This window comes from Oncorhynchus gorbuscha, unplaced genomic scaffold (genome assembly GCF_021184085.1).
Source record: "Oncorhynchus gorbuscha isolate QuinsamMale2020 ecotype Even-year unplaced genomic scaffold, OgorEven_v1.0 Un_scaffold_5:::fragment_6:::debris, whole genome shotgun sequence".
Taxonomy (NCBI): domain Eukaryota; kingdom Metazoa; phylum Chordata; class Actinopteri; order Salmoniformes; family Salmonidae; genus Oncorhynchus; species Oncorhynchus gorbuscha.
In genome coordinates this window covers 139705-154238 of record NW_025745329.1, presented here as the reverse complement: position 1 = coordinate 154238, position 14534 = coordinate 139705, and the positions used below count along the sequence as shown (strand labels likewise).

Genomic DNA, 14534 nt, shown 5'->3' with positions numbered 1-14534 from the left:
TCTTGGACAAAGTTTCACTTTGAAGAATACCATTTAAAAAAGGGGGGCATTGTAATGCCGATATGTTGCATTCAATTGTTCAATTCAATTGTTTAAAAATAGTCAAAAATCTAGCCATTTTAGTTTCCTGCATCATTTCAGTGAGCTACTTTTCTCAGTAACAAGACCTTCCGTTGGGTGACAGAAAAAATGATTTATTGTCAGGTAGATGAGCGGAGGCTGTGTATTGAGTTCGAAAAGATGAGGTGAACTATAACAGCATCAACAGAGTAACAGGTGCATGTAACTGGTAATTCCTAAAATTTCAGTTCAGCGATCTCAGAGTCTGGAGAGCTGCTGTCGCTGCGGTCACTGTATGTGTCTCTGTAACACAAGGGACAGAGTTACATACATCCATAATACTTTTTCAGGATGATATGATAAGTCAGAGATATAAACTAGGTATAGCATTACAAAAATCCAATACTGGCCGGGTAACTTTTTTCCATTCCCCTTTACGCCAGACCAAATGCCATTCATCTTGCTTGCCTCCATGGAGTAAAAGGAAATTATGAGAAATACAATGATCTGCATGGTCTTACCGTGGTGAGAGGCGACAACCTTTCTGTAGGTAGCTCTGGAGTTTCCCTGCTGCAGCCAGCAGGAGGCCAAAGTAGGGGGGTGAGGGCTTGATGGGACGAGAAGTGAACTCTGGGTGGTACTGCACTCCAACAAAATAGGCATGATCTGAAACAACACAGGTGGGAAGATGATCAGTTTGAGATGGATACTACGGACATACACATTTCGGTTGGCATAGCTACAACTGTCATTACATTTGATACCCCTACAAATTGTGTTAATTTTTTTGTTCAATTCAGTCAAGAAAGTACTTTATGAAGTGATAACGCACTATTTAACAATAACATTTCCAAGAGTCAGACAGTGGAAAACACTGAAATGTCTCAATGGTTAACTCACCATCCAGCTCAATGACCTCCATCCTCTCTCCCTCTACGTCTTGGCCGACAAAATGGAAGCCCCTCTCCTCAAAGTGGTGCTTCAGCTCAGGGTTCACCTAAGAGGACAGAGAGCTCCCATCAATCCAAGTAACATGTCATGTAAAATGTACTTTAAAAATGTAACGCAAATATACACATCAAGAATTGATTCAGCTCTACTACCTCAAAACGGTGACGATGCCTCTCGTCAACATATTCAGCATCACCATACAACTTTCCTGAAAAAGAAATACTGAATATTAATCAACCATTATAACACACCAAACCCTATGTGGTTTTGCCAAGATTAGCACTCACTCAAAATGCTGGTGTTGGATTTGAAGATGGTCCGCCTCTTCCCCAACCTCATAGTCCCACCCATCTGCCCAGGGTTGTGTTCTGGCATGTCAATCACCTGTCAAAAAAGGACCAGAATATCACAATGTTTGTGAGCCAAAACTCAGTGAGAAGTGACAGAGAAGGGCATGATTACTATGGCACACCTACCACAGGGTGTTTAGATTCTGGGTGGAATTCAGTCGAGTTTGCATCTGTTATAAAAAAAAAGGAATATGTATTTCAGTTCCATTATAAGGTTTGAGAGTTGAACATTTAACTTATGAACATTCTGGAATTACGCAACATACACCTCGAGGATATAACGATTACTGATTCAAATATTACCTTGCCAGCCAAGAACATTGCGGGCAAATTCACACACTGCCAACTGCATGCCCAAACATACCCCTGCAACAAGACAATTGGGATTAAATGTGTGCAATAAAAAAAGTCAGGCTGAACTAGTCTGATCAGAAGTTCTGATGGAACTATAAAGATTGACATACAGAATATCATTTCCATTTAACAAAACATGCTAAACTGACACATGATACATGACAATACTATTACTATTGATTCGTTTGTATTTCATTAATGCATAAATACATCTTACCTAAAAATGGCTTTTTCTTTTTCCTTGCCCAGCTGATAGCCTGGATTTTCCCCTCTGTCCCCCGTACACCGAAGCCTCCAGGTACCAAGACACCACTGTGTGCATGAGACAACATTGATCCTTCACTGACAGGAGAACACAGCTCCCTTGGCTTAGGGTTACAATTACACAGAAACATTTTTTATTCACAATGCTCATGTAAATGCTGTGGGATTTATGGTGTCAAGCAGCCTATTATATTGAGTTGCACCCCCCCCCCCTCCTTTTGCCCTCAGAATAGTCTCAATTCTCAAAACAAGGCATCGAAAGCTTTCTAAAGGGAACACAACACATGTAGACCTTACATTTAAGTCATTTAGCAGACGCTCTTATCCAGTGAAATGCTTACTCACGAACCCTTAAGCAACAACACAGTTAAGAAAAAAGTTGACTGGGTGTCCTTTGGGTGGACCATTCTTGATACACACAGGAAACTTTGGAGCATGAAAAACCCAGCAGAGTTGCAGTTTTTGACACAAACCAGTGTCAGGCACCTACTACCATACCCTGTTCAAAAGGCACTTACATATTTTGTCTTGCCCATTCATTCTGTTAAGTTCTCATCTTTTGAGTAAATCACTCACGGACACTAAAGAAGCTTGACCAAGTTTAATTCTTCCCAAAGGGTCGACAGAGCTGTATTCAGACCAATAAATGGCTTCCCCCGAGGTGGTATTCATACCTCACTTTGGGTGGAGTCTCCTCTTCATCTCTAAACATCGCATCATTCTTGCTAAGCAGGAAACTAAGTGATATGAGCCTTCAGTGGTTTCTCCACTTATTATCAAATACCGTCACATGCAATTGTTTTCCCTGTAGTCAGCCCCTCCCAAGCTCCATTATGGCACCTCTCATGTCTCTTGTGTAACTAATGTTCCTATACTCTTGAGTATAACAATGTTCAAAGTTTACTCCAGAATCCAACAGTCCCTCTTTTTGAACAATGGCGTCCCACTGTTCAATTGACATAAACTTGGAAATTACTTATAAATGAAAAAATGCTAAAAAAAACATGAATCAAAAATAAAAGATAATACATGATTAGATATGAACGAACAATGACAGAACAAACTCCACCGTGAGGTTTACAAACTCAGAGACTTATGGTTCTATGACCACACCATACACCATTTTATTTCCATCTCTCATCACACAACAAAATGACATTCCAGCTGAGTCTGCTGTCTTGTTCCATGTCAGATGGAACGCCTATTCTGTATGTCACTCTTTACAGTTCCATCAGAAATTCTGATCAGACTCGAATCACAAATATGATGACTTGCAGCTCGACTGACTTTAACACCAATGACTCATGATTTGAGCCTTATGACTCGACCTGACTTGATATCTTCCCCAAGCCAAAATATAAAAAATTATGCTATTAAAGTGTGCAGCGCATCAACTCTTCATTTAACGGATTAGTTTGAATCGGACAGCAGCCAATCAAATTGTGAGTGGCAGTGCAAAGGAACGTCGGCGGGTGAATTCAGATGGAGCTCTTGGAAAGATGATACCCCAAATTATTATTTTCAGATATAAAGACCTGCTATATAAACAAAAAACGGATTGCAACTTGCAAAACATGCGGGAAGAAAATTAAAGACGGAGGCGCAACAATTTCCAACTTTGTTCGACATTTGAAGCTGCATGAAGAATGGTAAGTCGTGGCTAATATAGCCGACAGCTATCCATCACACGAGGTTGTGTGTTTATTCTCTCTGGCGCAGGCGTTCCGCTAGCAACCTACCTCGACAACATCCGGTGAAATTGCAGAGCGCCAAATTCAAAATTACAGAAATAGTCATAATAAACATAAAAATACAAGTGTTATACATCGGCTTAAAAGAGTGTGTGTAACGTGTTTGTTTCATGGGTTTCTTTTAGCTGGCTTGTGATGTCTGGAACCTGTATTGTTATGTGCGCTCCTCACTGCTCGCCTAGATTAGACTTGCAGATCGACTCACCACCACGCTGTTTGGAGCTGGAAAAGATCAAAGCACATTTGTGGCAGAGTGCCTCCTAGAATGGTTGTGTATTCTTCCTAACTTGCTGATTACGGCAAGTGCTTAAACCTCTGATTGTGTTTATGCTTCACACAAATCCCACCATCCCTCTCTCTGCTGTCCTCTGCAGTTTTGAGCTTTCTCCATTGTAAATTAATGAAGAACGGCGGCTTATTTCATCTAAGGCACCGCATTTAGATACAGTTTTCCAGATAGAAATGCAATATATAGATCTGTTCTCGATTCTACACGGCAAAGGCTGTTGTAGGTGATGTATTTCTATGTGAATTGCCATGTTGGATGGCCAGCAGATACTCTGCTGCTTAATTCATCTACAGGAAAGCAACCACCCCACACAACCCGACCCAGCCTACCCCGCCTCTCCCGCTGTTACAGAGAGAGAGGGTCTTTCTCATAGCTAACCATGTATTTCCAAGGAAATATCAAATTTATTTGGAAAGTAATAAATAAAGATATTTTTTTTAAAGCATTCATGATTTGCGTAAATGTAATATACTATTACTCTTGTTAAAAATATGAAATGGTATTACATTTGGTGAAGAGCACATTATGACTTGTTTAGGACTTGAGACTTGACTCGGACCTCTCTCCCTCTCTCCCTCCAGTTACTGTCCCTCACGAGTTGGCAAAACTCAGTCACAGATTTCCTGAATGTTTACCATAGTGTCTGTAATGCTACCAATCTTCTACTCTCACCATGATCTAGGTATGTGTAATGTTCAACTAAATCCCCATATTGTATACCGATTAGCCCTCTCCTATGAGCGATCTCCTGTAACAATATAGAGTCTCTGAGAATGATACTCCGCTATCATAACATCTAACCCATAACACACTAGTCACTACTCCTAATGCATTTTTTACAGTTATAAACATACACATTCTCAAATCAATTTGTCAATATACATCCTTCCCTCCTCTGGAACAACAATCACTCTTATGTTTCCCAAAACCTAAAAACAGATTGACATGAAAAGGAAAGACGAATTTAAAAAATACATGTTTAATAACTTAGCACCGCCCATTGATGTGATTTAACATAACAATTCTGAGTACAGGGTAAAACAAAAGAGAACAAAAAATGTTCATGGTTGTCCCAAGCTAAACAAACCACCTCCCTTTAGGATGACACTTCGAGATAAAGTTTCTGGAGACTCTCTCGGCCAAATACATTTTAGCAGCGCCCCCACCCCTCATCGTTCTGTAGCAACTCTCTCCCGCTGTGTCCAAATCAGAACTAAAACATTCTATAAATTATCCAACCCAAATTTAGAATGACAGTCCTTAGTGCTTACTTTGAGTCTAGGACTCAAATTCCAGTTCCTCAATTTAGCACACATCATCCCCGTTAGAACATACATTTATAAACAACCATTTATTTCCGGCAATAACTATTCTTATTAAGATCAGTATCTCAATGCATTCTTAGTCCAAATTGTACGCAGTGTGTAGGACACCCCCCCCGCCACCACCACCCGGCACTTGTCATTCTAGCGTGTCTTTTTCAGATATCGTTTTCCCAACGGCACATGTAACTTTTGCCTGTCACATTTTATGGCCCTTGATAACGTCCCGATTTTAATATCCAAGTAGATACACACGTTTCTCCCACGTACATGAGCCTCTCACCTGAGCCGCTCTCTCTCTCCACGCTCACTCCACACGCGCTCTCAGCACTACGGCCCCGGTTTATGGCTCGGACTCAGGAGTGTTAAAAGTCACTGTCGCGTTGCACGCCTTTGTCGCTCTTTCTTCAGATGGTTAGGGAGGGTTTTGAGGTTCGCACACACTGTTTGTGGCCAAATTATTCCTACCATGCATTAAGACACGGTATGACGTCACCTTCCACGATAACCTCAAAAAGCACAGATCATAACAACAGTTTAGTTAATTTAATTTCTGTTTCAGGAAATCCAGACAAGCATTTCTTAATAACATTATATCTATGAAAAATGTCAAAAAGCATAACATACGTGTTACTGCTAAACCCATTTTCTAAATCAGTCCATACACCCTTATTCAGCTGGCGACCTCTCGGAAGAGTTACCAGATCGTGAAGTTAGCACCCTAACCCCTCGCAGAATTCCACACTCCAGTATCCCAATCGGGTGAAATTTGTATCGAAACAAAAACACAAAATGAAATGAGCAATACATATATCACAATCCATTTGAAGTCACTGTCATCCCTTATAACATATATTTTCCTCGGGGAACTGGTAATTTACCCCGTCGAACACGTGATTCAAAAACAATATGTTAAATAAAAAATAAACAAATTAGAATAAAAAATCAATTTAGAACTACAACTCTTTATAACTCCCTACGGAAATAATAATAATCTCCTAAAGTAATGGTACAGTTTTGATAGAGACTGGTGTTGCTCATTCATTTTATAATTAAATCCCCATTTCGATAATTTCTACAGAGGTTGAACAGACTTCATAAGACATTTTAGGATACAGGGCATTCGACCCCATTTAAAATGTTTCCTCTCCCTTTTCTTTCCCATTCCACCACCTTTAGGCACGATGAAATGATAAATAAGGTCGAGCAACTTGTCAGTTCCAAGGTGAACATCTACTTTATTTTATCAGATAGAAATATCAACATTCTCCATGCACTGTAAATTACAAATTGATAAGAGCTATTGATAAGATCTAGGTAAACATGTAAGTTGTTTGGATGAGGGGATCGTAAATATAAATTACAATATTGTTTTAGATATATTTTAACTTATGATCGCTGGAGACTGTATTGACAAATCTGAACCCAGTCATATTGAAACACGGTGTCCAGGATATTTCAGAAACCATTTAAATACCTTTCAAAACATGTCCATCCTTCTGCATACCCAATTTAACCGAATTGAAAAGACCCCATCCAATAAATCCCACAGTATCAACACACCACTGACGCACATTCGTAACCAATAAATGGTGTGTGCGTGCTGGTGAACTGTAGGTCCAGAACACACATTAACAGGCCTCACTTATTATCTGGAACTCGGTTATGGCTTAATCCAGATACGTTAATACCTAAAAATGCCAAATATCACTAACTGCACTCCCCTCACAATCTCCGGGAACCTTCCAACGAAAAATAACAAAACCCTGTCTTCTGGAAAAGAGTGTACATTTCGTTAGCATTCACTGTGCTACATTTTAATCAGCAGCCCAATAGTATTAATTATAAACCAAACCTGTTATTTGTAAATCCACTGTCCTTTCTCCAATCATTAAATGTTTGTTTTAATCCACCCCATCCTTTATTTTGCATGTACTACCCTTAGACAAGGCAACATTATCTCGCCACCGAGTCTAACGATTCACTGGTCTCTTTTCCCCATGATTCTCCATAACCACCTCACCACATAAAAAAATGAAAAGTTCATTTTAGGTTTGATAACCCCTATACCAATACCTCGTGACTCCTCGACCCTTTCAACCATTCTAGAAATCTTTTTCAGAATAAAGACGACATAAAACGTAAATATATTTTAAAAATAAAAACACAAAATGTCTCATGATATTAACAAAAAACCCAAGGCTTTCTGAGTTTGCAAGGAGTGTTTGGCAATATATTTTAAATGTGTTACCTTTAGAATTCATTCCCCTGGCATTTTGCCTAGATTCTTCAACCCCAAATACATTTTCCTGTGGCAAATTTAGCCCATTTCCCGTCGTAAGGAAACCGCAATATTTGAACCCTGGCCTCTACTAAAAAGTTAGCTAAAATGTGATCTCATACGTCTTCCATCATATAGAAACTGCAATCTCTATGAACCACTAATCGATCGAACAGAGACTATACACCGCTAGGTGAAAGTTCCATTCCTGCTACTTTCCAGAGTATTTGTTGTTGCCGTTTTCAAAACGATGCAAACGCTTGCCTGGCAGCATTTTCTACGAATACAGCAGGTTCCATACCCACTTTACACTCCCTTTTCCAATGACCAATAGCCCCACACCTAAAAAGGGGACTCGGTCTCCCTACGCTGTGATGCATTTCCGCTACGTTTCATTGTCTTATCTTGGCCATTTTGGCCAAACTATAGTTAGTGCTTTTCTCTATGGCCCTATTAACCCCTCGCACGTCGGCGAGGTTAGCAGAGCTATATTCCACTCTCAAAACATCGTCTTGAATTAAATCTACTACCCCTGCAAATACCGTTTTGATCACAGGGTTCAAACCTGCCATCAAAGCAGAACTGCAAATTCGATCAATACACTCCCGTTACGTCTTTCTGTGGCAGAGTCCTGGTACTCATTCTGGGTTTATCGTGATGCACTTTTTGTTGATAGAATGCTGACATCAAAACGCTGGTATATTGAGCTTTTGATTCTGGTTTTATGTCTTTGTGCCAAGTCCTAATTGCCTCCCTGAAGTCTTTATTTGTTTCAAATTCTCCGTCAGCAGGAAAATGTTGTCCAATTTTATCTAATTTTCTCAATTTGTCCCATATTCCAGCCAAATTGGTAGAATGCTTGTGCGCCTCTTTCAGAGCCTCCATGGCTTCATTAAAATCCCTAGCTCTGTTCTACAGGGAGAATCGGAGCCGTTTGTCGACATATCAATAGTTATTATTCCATAAACTCTCCCGACGGTGTCCAGGATATTTTAGATTCCTTCACTCCCGTCTATAATACACAACTTCTATTAACTAGTTGACAAGTTAGCGCTACACACTTCCCCGGATAATAATTAATTGGTCACGGCACTTAATACCTTGCATTAGAACCGAAACCATAGCGTCTGAAAATGTATTACTGGAGAATACGGATGACTTAATTTGTAAGTCGCTCTGGATAAGAGCGTCTGCTAAATGACTTAAATGTAAATGTAACTTAATGTCCTATTCCAGTACATCCTCAAATATCACTATTATTGATAACCCGCATCATCTCTCATGTCTCCCTCTCCCCATAGGGCATAAACCAACCTCTCTCCATATTGATACTGCTACTACACGTAAATGAGCCTTCAACAGTTTCTCACCTTATCAATAGTGTCACATGCAATTGTTTTCCCTGCACTCAGCCCCTCCCAAGCTTCATTATGGCACCCCTCATGTCTCTTGTGTAACTAATGTTCCTATGCTCTGAGTATAACAAATGTTCAAAGTTTACTCCAGAATCCAACAATACACAAATACACAATCCATGTCTCAACTGTCTCAAGGATTAAAAATAACCCTTCCTTAACCTGTCTCCTCCCCATCTACACTGTTTGAAGTGGATTTAACAAGTGACATCAATAACGCATCATAGCTTTCACTTGGTCAGCCTATGTTATGGAAAGAGCAGGTGTTTTTAATGTTTTGTATACTCATTGTAGGTATTTTGCTGTAGACTCACTCAGCACTGCAGAGTTTCTGCCAGGCCTCGTGGTACTTCACAGGCTCCTCCTGCAGTGTATTTGGCTCTAGGTCTGCAGAGTCGATGAACTGCAAGAGGAAGACTGAGGGTCAGTGGGAGGTGGGTGACATAAGAACATGACATACAGTAATCGTCATTTTAATTATAACATAACAAATAAGGCCATATTTAACACAGTCCATTAGAACAGAGCTTCTCATAATCCTCGTCTAAGGACACGCAAGGTATGGTTAGCACAAAAGATAACATCAATGCCACCGATGTAAGCAGAGTCGTCTCTTCCTACACACAGATGCTGTGCGTAGGGACCTGCAGTCGCTCCAAAGAGGGAGCATGGGTGAATGTGACTGTGTTCCATACCTTGATCTCTAGTTTGTGGTTGATGGCGAGGGCTGAGTGCTCCAGGGCCTTGATGACAGAGGCATATGAGTCAGAGAACTTTGTGTACTTCCCTACCAGGGCGATGGACACATGTTCCAGGAGTCGGTCAGACCTGAGAGGAGACAGTTTAGTTCCAACATGTTCCGAGGACCCTGGGGTATCAAGTCAATATATATTTTAGACTAAAACATGGTAAATACTCAATCAAACCAGGGTGAGAATCCCAATACAGTATGGGGAAATTCAAGTTAATCGTGCATAAATGGAACATAATTCCCTTTTTATGCACTTCTCTCTATACGCGCACTCTGACCTTGAACTAAAGCATGAGAATAGCATGCTATTCAACCGCTTTTCACTTTGGGTGGAGATCAAAGGAATTAGGGTGCAGCGGAGGTGTGTCTAACAGTATTCTGACCTTGACTTAATTCCCGCATAATTCCACCACCTTTAGGCACGATGAAATGATAAATAACGTCGAACAACTTGTCAGTTCCAAGGTGAACATCTACTTTATTTTATCAGATAGAAATATCAACATTCTCCATGCACTGTAAATTACAAATTGATAAGAGCTATTGATAAGATCTAGGTAAACATGTAAGTTGTTTGGATGAGGGGATCGTACATATAAATTACAATATTGTTTTAGATCTATTTTAACTGATGATCGCTGGAGACTGTATTGACAAATCTGAACCCAGTCATATTGAAACACGCACACAGACACACGATAACATACGCAATATACACACACACATGCACGCATGGATTTTGTGTTGTAGATTTGTTGTAGTAGAATAGTGGCCTGAGGGCACACACTTAATGTGTTGTGAAAAGTATTGTAATGTTTTAAAAATTATATAACCGCCTTAATTTTGCTGGACCCTAGGAAGAGTAGCTGCTGCTAAATATCTGTATGCAACCAATAAAATTGTTATTGTTATCGATCCACAATAAATACAAAAATGGCAGCAAACTGAAGCAAATCAATATATCACCTTTTCCAAAGTGACCTACAGTGGGGCAAAAAAGTATTTAGTCAGCCACCAATTGTGCAAGTCCTCCCACTTAAAAAGAAGAGAGGCCTGTAATTTTCATCATAGGTACACTTCAACTATGCCAGATAAAATGGAGAAAAAAAATCCAGAAAATCACATTGTAGGATTTTTAATGAATTTATTTGCAAATTATGGTGAAAAATAAGTATTTGGTCAATAACAAAAGTTTATCTCAATACTTTGTTGTATACCCTTTGTTGGCAATGGCAGAGGTCAAACGTTTTCTGTAAGTCTTCAGAAGGTTTTTCCTCCATGCAGATCTCCTCTAGAGCAGCGATGTTTTTGGGGCTGTTGCTGGGCAACACGGACTTTCAACTCCCTCCAAAGATTTTCTATGGGGTTGAGATCTGGAGACTGGCTAGGCCACTCCAGGACCTTGAAATGCTTCTTACGAAGCCACTCCTTCGTTGCCCGGGCGGTGTGTTTGGGATCATTGTCATGCTGAAAGACCCAGCCAATTTTCATCTCCAATACCCTTGCTGATGAAAGGAGGTTTTCACTCAAAATCTCACGATACATGGCCCCATTCATTCTTTCCTTTACACGGATCAGTCACGCTGGTCCCTTTGCAGGCAAACTGCCCCAAAGCATGATGTTTCCACCCCCATGCTTCACAGTAGGTGTGGTGTTATTTGGATGCAACTCAGCATTCTTTGTCCTCCAACACGACGAGTTGAGTGTTACTGCAGGTCATTCACTAGGTCCCCCCGTGTGGTTCTGGGATTTTTGCTCACCGCTCTTGTGATCATTTTGATCCCACGGGGTGAGATCTTGCGTGGAGCCCCAGATTAAGGGAGATTATCAGTGGTCTTGTATGTCTTCCATTTCCTAATAATTGCTCCCACAATTGATTTCTTCAAACCAAGCTGCTTGCCTATTGCAGATTCAGTCTTCCCAGCCTGGTGCAGGTCTACAATTTTGTTTCTGGTGTCCTTTGACAGCTCTTTGGTCTTGGCCATAGTAGAGTTTGGAGTGTGACTGTTTGAGGTTGTGAACAGGTGTCTTTTATACTGATAACAAGTTCAAACAGGTGCCATTAATACAGGTAACGAGTGGGAGACAGAGGAGCCTCTTAACGAAGGGGTCTGTGAGAGCCAGAAATCTTGTTTGTAGGTGACCAAATACTTATTTTCCACCATAATTTGCAAATAAATTAATTAAAAATCCTAAAATGTGATTTTCTGGATTTTTTTTCTCTCATTTTGCCGATCATAGTCGTAGTGTACCTATGATGAAAATTACAGGCCTCTCTCATCTTTTTAAGTGGGAGAACTTGCAAAATTGGTGGCTGACTAAATACTTTTTTTGCCCCACTGTATATGAAATGCTGGTCTTATAACTTCAGATGAAATTTGGAGACCGAAGCTATAGGCTTCTGCACCAATGACAGTATAGCGCCAAACCTAGAGTTGATTTATGATTTCTTGAATGTTTTAATTATTTGCCCGGACTTTTTACTGTATTTAAAAAAAAACATTTGTATAGTGTTACATGTTTTTTTATTTCACCTTTATTTAACCAGGTAGGCTAGTTATGAACAAGTTCTCATTTGCAACTGCGACCTGGCCAAGATAAAGCATAGCAATTCGACACATACAACAACACAGAGTTACACATGGAATAAACAAAACATAGTCAATAAGACAGTAGAACAAAAGAAAACAAAAGTCTATATACAGTGAGTGCAAATGAGGTAAGATAAGGGAGTTAAGGCAATAAATAGGCCATGGTGGCAAAGTAATTACAATATAGCAATTGAAACACTGGAATGGTAGATGTGCAGAAGATGAATGTGCAAGTAGAAATATTGGGGTGCAAAGCAGCAAGATAAATAAATAAATACTGTATGGGGATGGGATAGGTAGATAGATGGGCTGTTTACAGATGGGCTATGTACAGGTGCAGTGATCTGTGAGCTGCTCTGACAGCTGGTGCTTAAAGCTAGTGAGTGAGATTCTAGCTTCAGAGTCTCCAGCTTCAGAGATTTTTGCAGTTCGTTCCAGTCATTGGCAGCAGAGAACTGGACGGAAAGACGACCAAAGGAGGAATTGGCTTTGGGGGTGACCAGTGAGATATACCTGCTGGAGCGCGTGCTACGAGTGGGTGCTGCTATGGTGACCAGTGAGCTGAGATAAGGCGGGGCTTTACCTCGCAGAGATTTAAAGATAACCTGTAGCCAGTGGGTTTGGCGACGAGTATGAAGCGAGGGCCAACCAACGAGAGAGTACAGGTCGCAATGGTGGGTAGTGTGGGGCTTTGGTGACAAAACGGATGGCACTGTGATAGACTGCATCCAGTTTGTTGAGTAGTGTTGGAGGCTATTTTATAGATGACATCACCGAAGTCGAGGATCGGTAGGATGATCAGTTTTACGAGGGTATGTTTGGCAGCATGAGTGAAGGATGCTTTGTTGCGATATAGGAAGCCAATTCTAGATTTAATTTTGGATTGGAAATGCTTAACATGAGTCTGTAAGGAGAGTTTACAATCGCTAGCAATAGTGGATCATATTAGGCTAACGTACACTACATGGCAGGAAGTATGTAGACACCCTTTCAAATGAGTGGATTAGGCTATTTCAGCCACACCCGTTGCTGACAGGTGTATAAAATCGAGCATACAGCCATGCAATCTCCATAGACAAACATTGGCAGTAGAATAGCCTTACTGAAGATCTCAGTGACTTTCAACGTGGCACCGTCATAGGATGCCATCTTTCCAACAATTCAGTTAGTAAAATTTCTGCCCTGCTAGAGCTGCCCCGGCCAACTGTATGTGCTGTGATTGTGAAGTGGAAACGTTTAGGAGTAACAACGGCTCAGCCGTGAAGTGGTAGGCCACACAAGCTCACAGAACAGGACCGCCAAATGCTGAAGTGCCTAGCGTGTAAAAATCTTCTGCAACACTCACAACCGAGTTCCAAACTGCCCCTGTGCACAAAGCGAGGTCCATACAGAAATGGCCGACAGGACCGTTGTCATCACAGTTCCATGATTAGTAAGGATTATTAGGGTAGATTTCTAGGACTAATGTGCATTTTTTTCACCTTCTGATATTTCATGGATTGAACAATTGAATATGGCAACTTTCAAGATGAATCAATGTATATAGTTTTGTCCTTGAGCTGTTCTTGTCTATTGATGTTCTTTATTATGTCATTCTGTATTATGTTTCATGTTTTGTGTGGACCCCAGGAGGAGTAGCTGCTGCTTTTGCAACAGCTAATGGGGATCCTAATAAAATGCCAAAATACCAAAAAAAACACTATTTTTGTTTCACCAATATATTTTGTGCGTAAAGACTCTCCAAAGTGTTTCTTTTTTACAAATGATTATTCATAAATACTTTCATAACACTAAATAATATACAAGATCAGAGTATTTTTTTACATCTACCAATTGGTGCTGAAAAAATGAGAAGTCTATTTAGGCCCACATGGCTTTCTTTCATTGATCCCTAATGTTCTTAACTGGAAAAAAAAAATGTATGTACACCACATTTAAAGGGGTAGCTTCAGATAACTGTACTGAAAACCCTCTTGAATGAAAACCCTGCGAGAAAATCTGATGGCCAGCAAGTGAGAGGGATTTCAGCAGTTGAAGTACATTTATTCTGCGTGCGCAAGGGTACCACACCTGCAAAGCCCACTACGCACCTGCTTAAGGTCAGTCTGAATACCAACTACTGAGAAGTGAGTCTGAATCTTGCCCTATGTCAGCA

General features: G+C 40.4%; 1 protein-coding gene across 3 annotated transcripts in view; it reads right to left on the bottom strand.

Moving 5' to 3' along the window:
* Positions 1 to 178: 178 nt before the first annotated feature.
* ctps1b (CTP synthase 1b) overlaps positions 179 to 14534 on the bottom strand; it is a 29225-nt gene continuing 14869 nt past the window's right edge. For all 3 annotated transcript variants that reach the window (XM_046333690.1, XM_046333691.1, XM_046333692.1), the window contains 10 exons: positions 9733 to 9865; positions 9352 to 9440; positions 1933 to 2027; positions 1665 to 1727; positions 1488 to 1531; positions 1299 to 1395; positions 1164 to 1219; positions 961 to 1057; positions 582 to 726; positions 179 to 363 (listed from right to left, as the gene is read on the bottom strand). In XM_046333690.1, coding sequence (XP_046189646.1) covers positions 297 to 363; positions 582 to 726; positions 961 to 1057; positions 1164 to 1219; positions 1299 to 1395; positions 1488 to 1531; positions 1665 to 1727; positions 1933 to 2027; positions 9352 to 9440; positions 9733 to 9865 — 886 coding nt within the window. In that variant the 3' untranslated portion in view covers positions 179 to 296. The remainder of the gene's footprint in view (positions 364 to 581; positions 727 to 960; positions 1058 to 1163; positions 1220 to 1298; positions 1396 to 1487; positions 1532 to 1664; positions 1728 to 1932; positions 2028 to 9351; positions 9441 to 9732; positions 9866 to 14534) is intronic.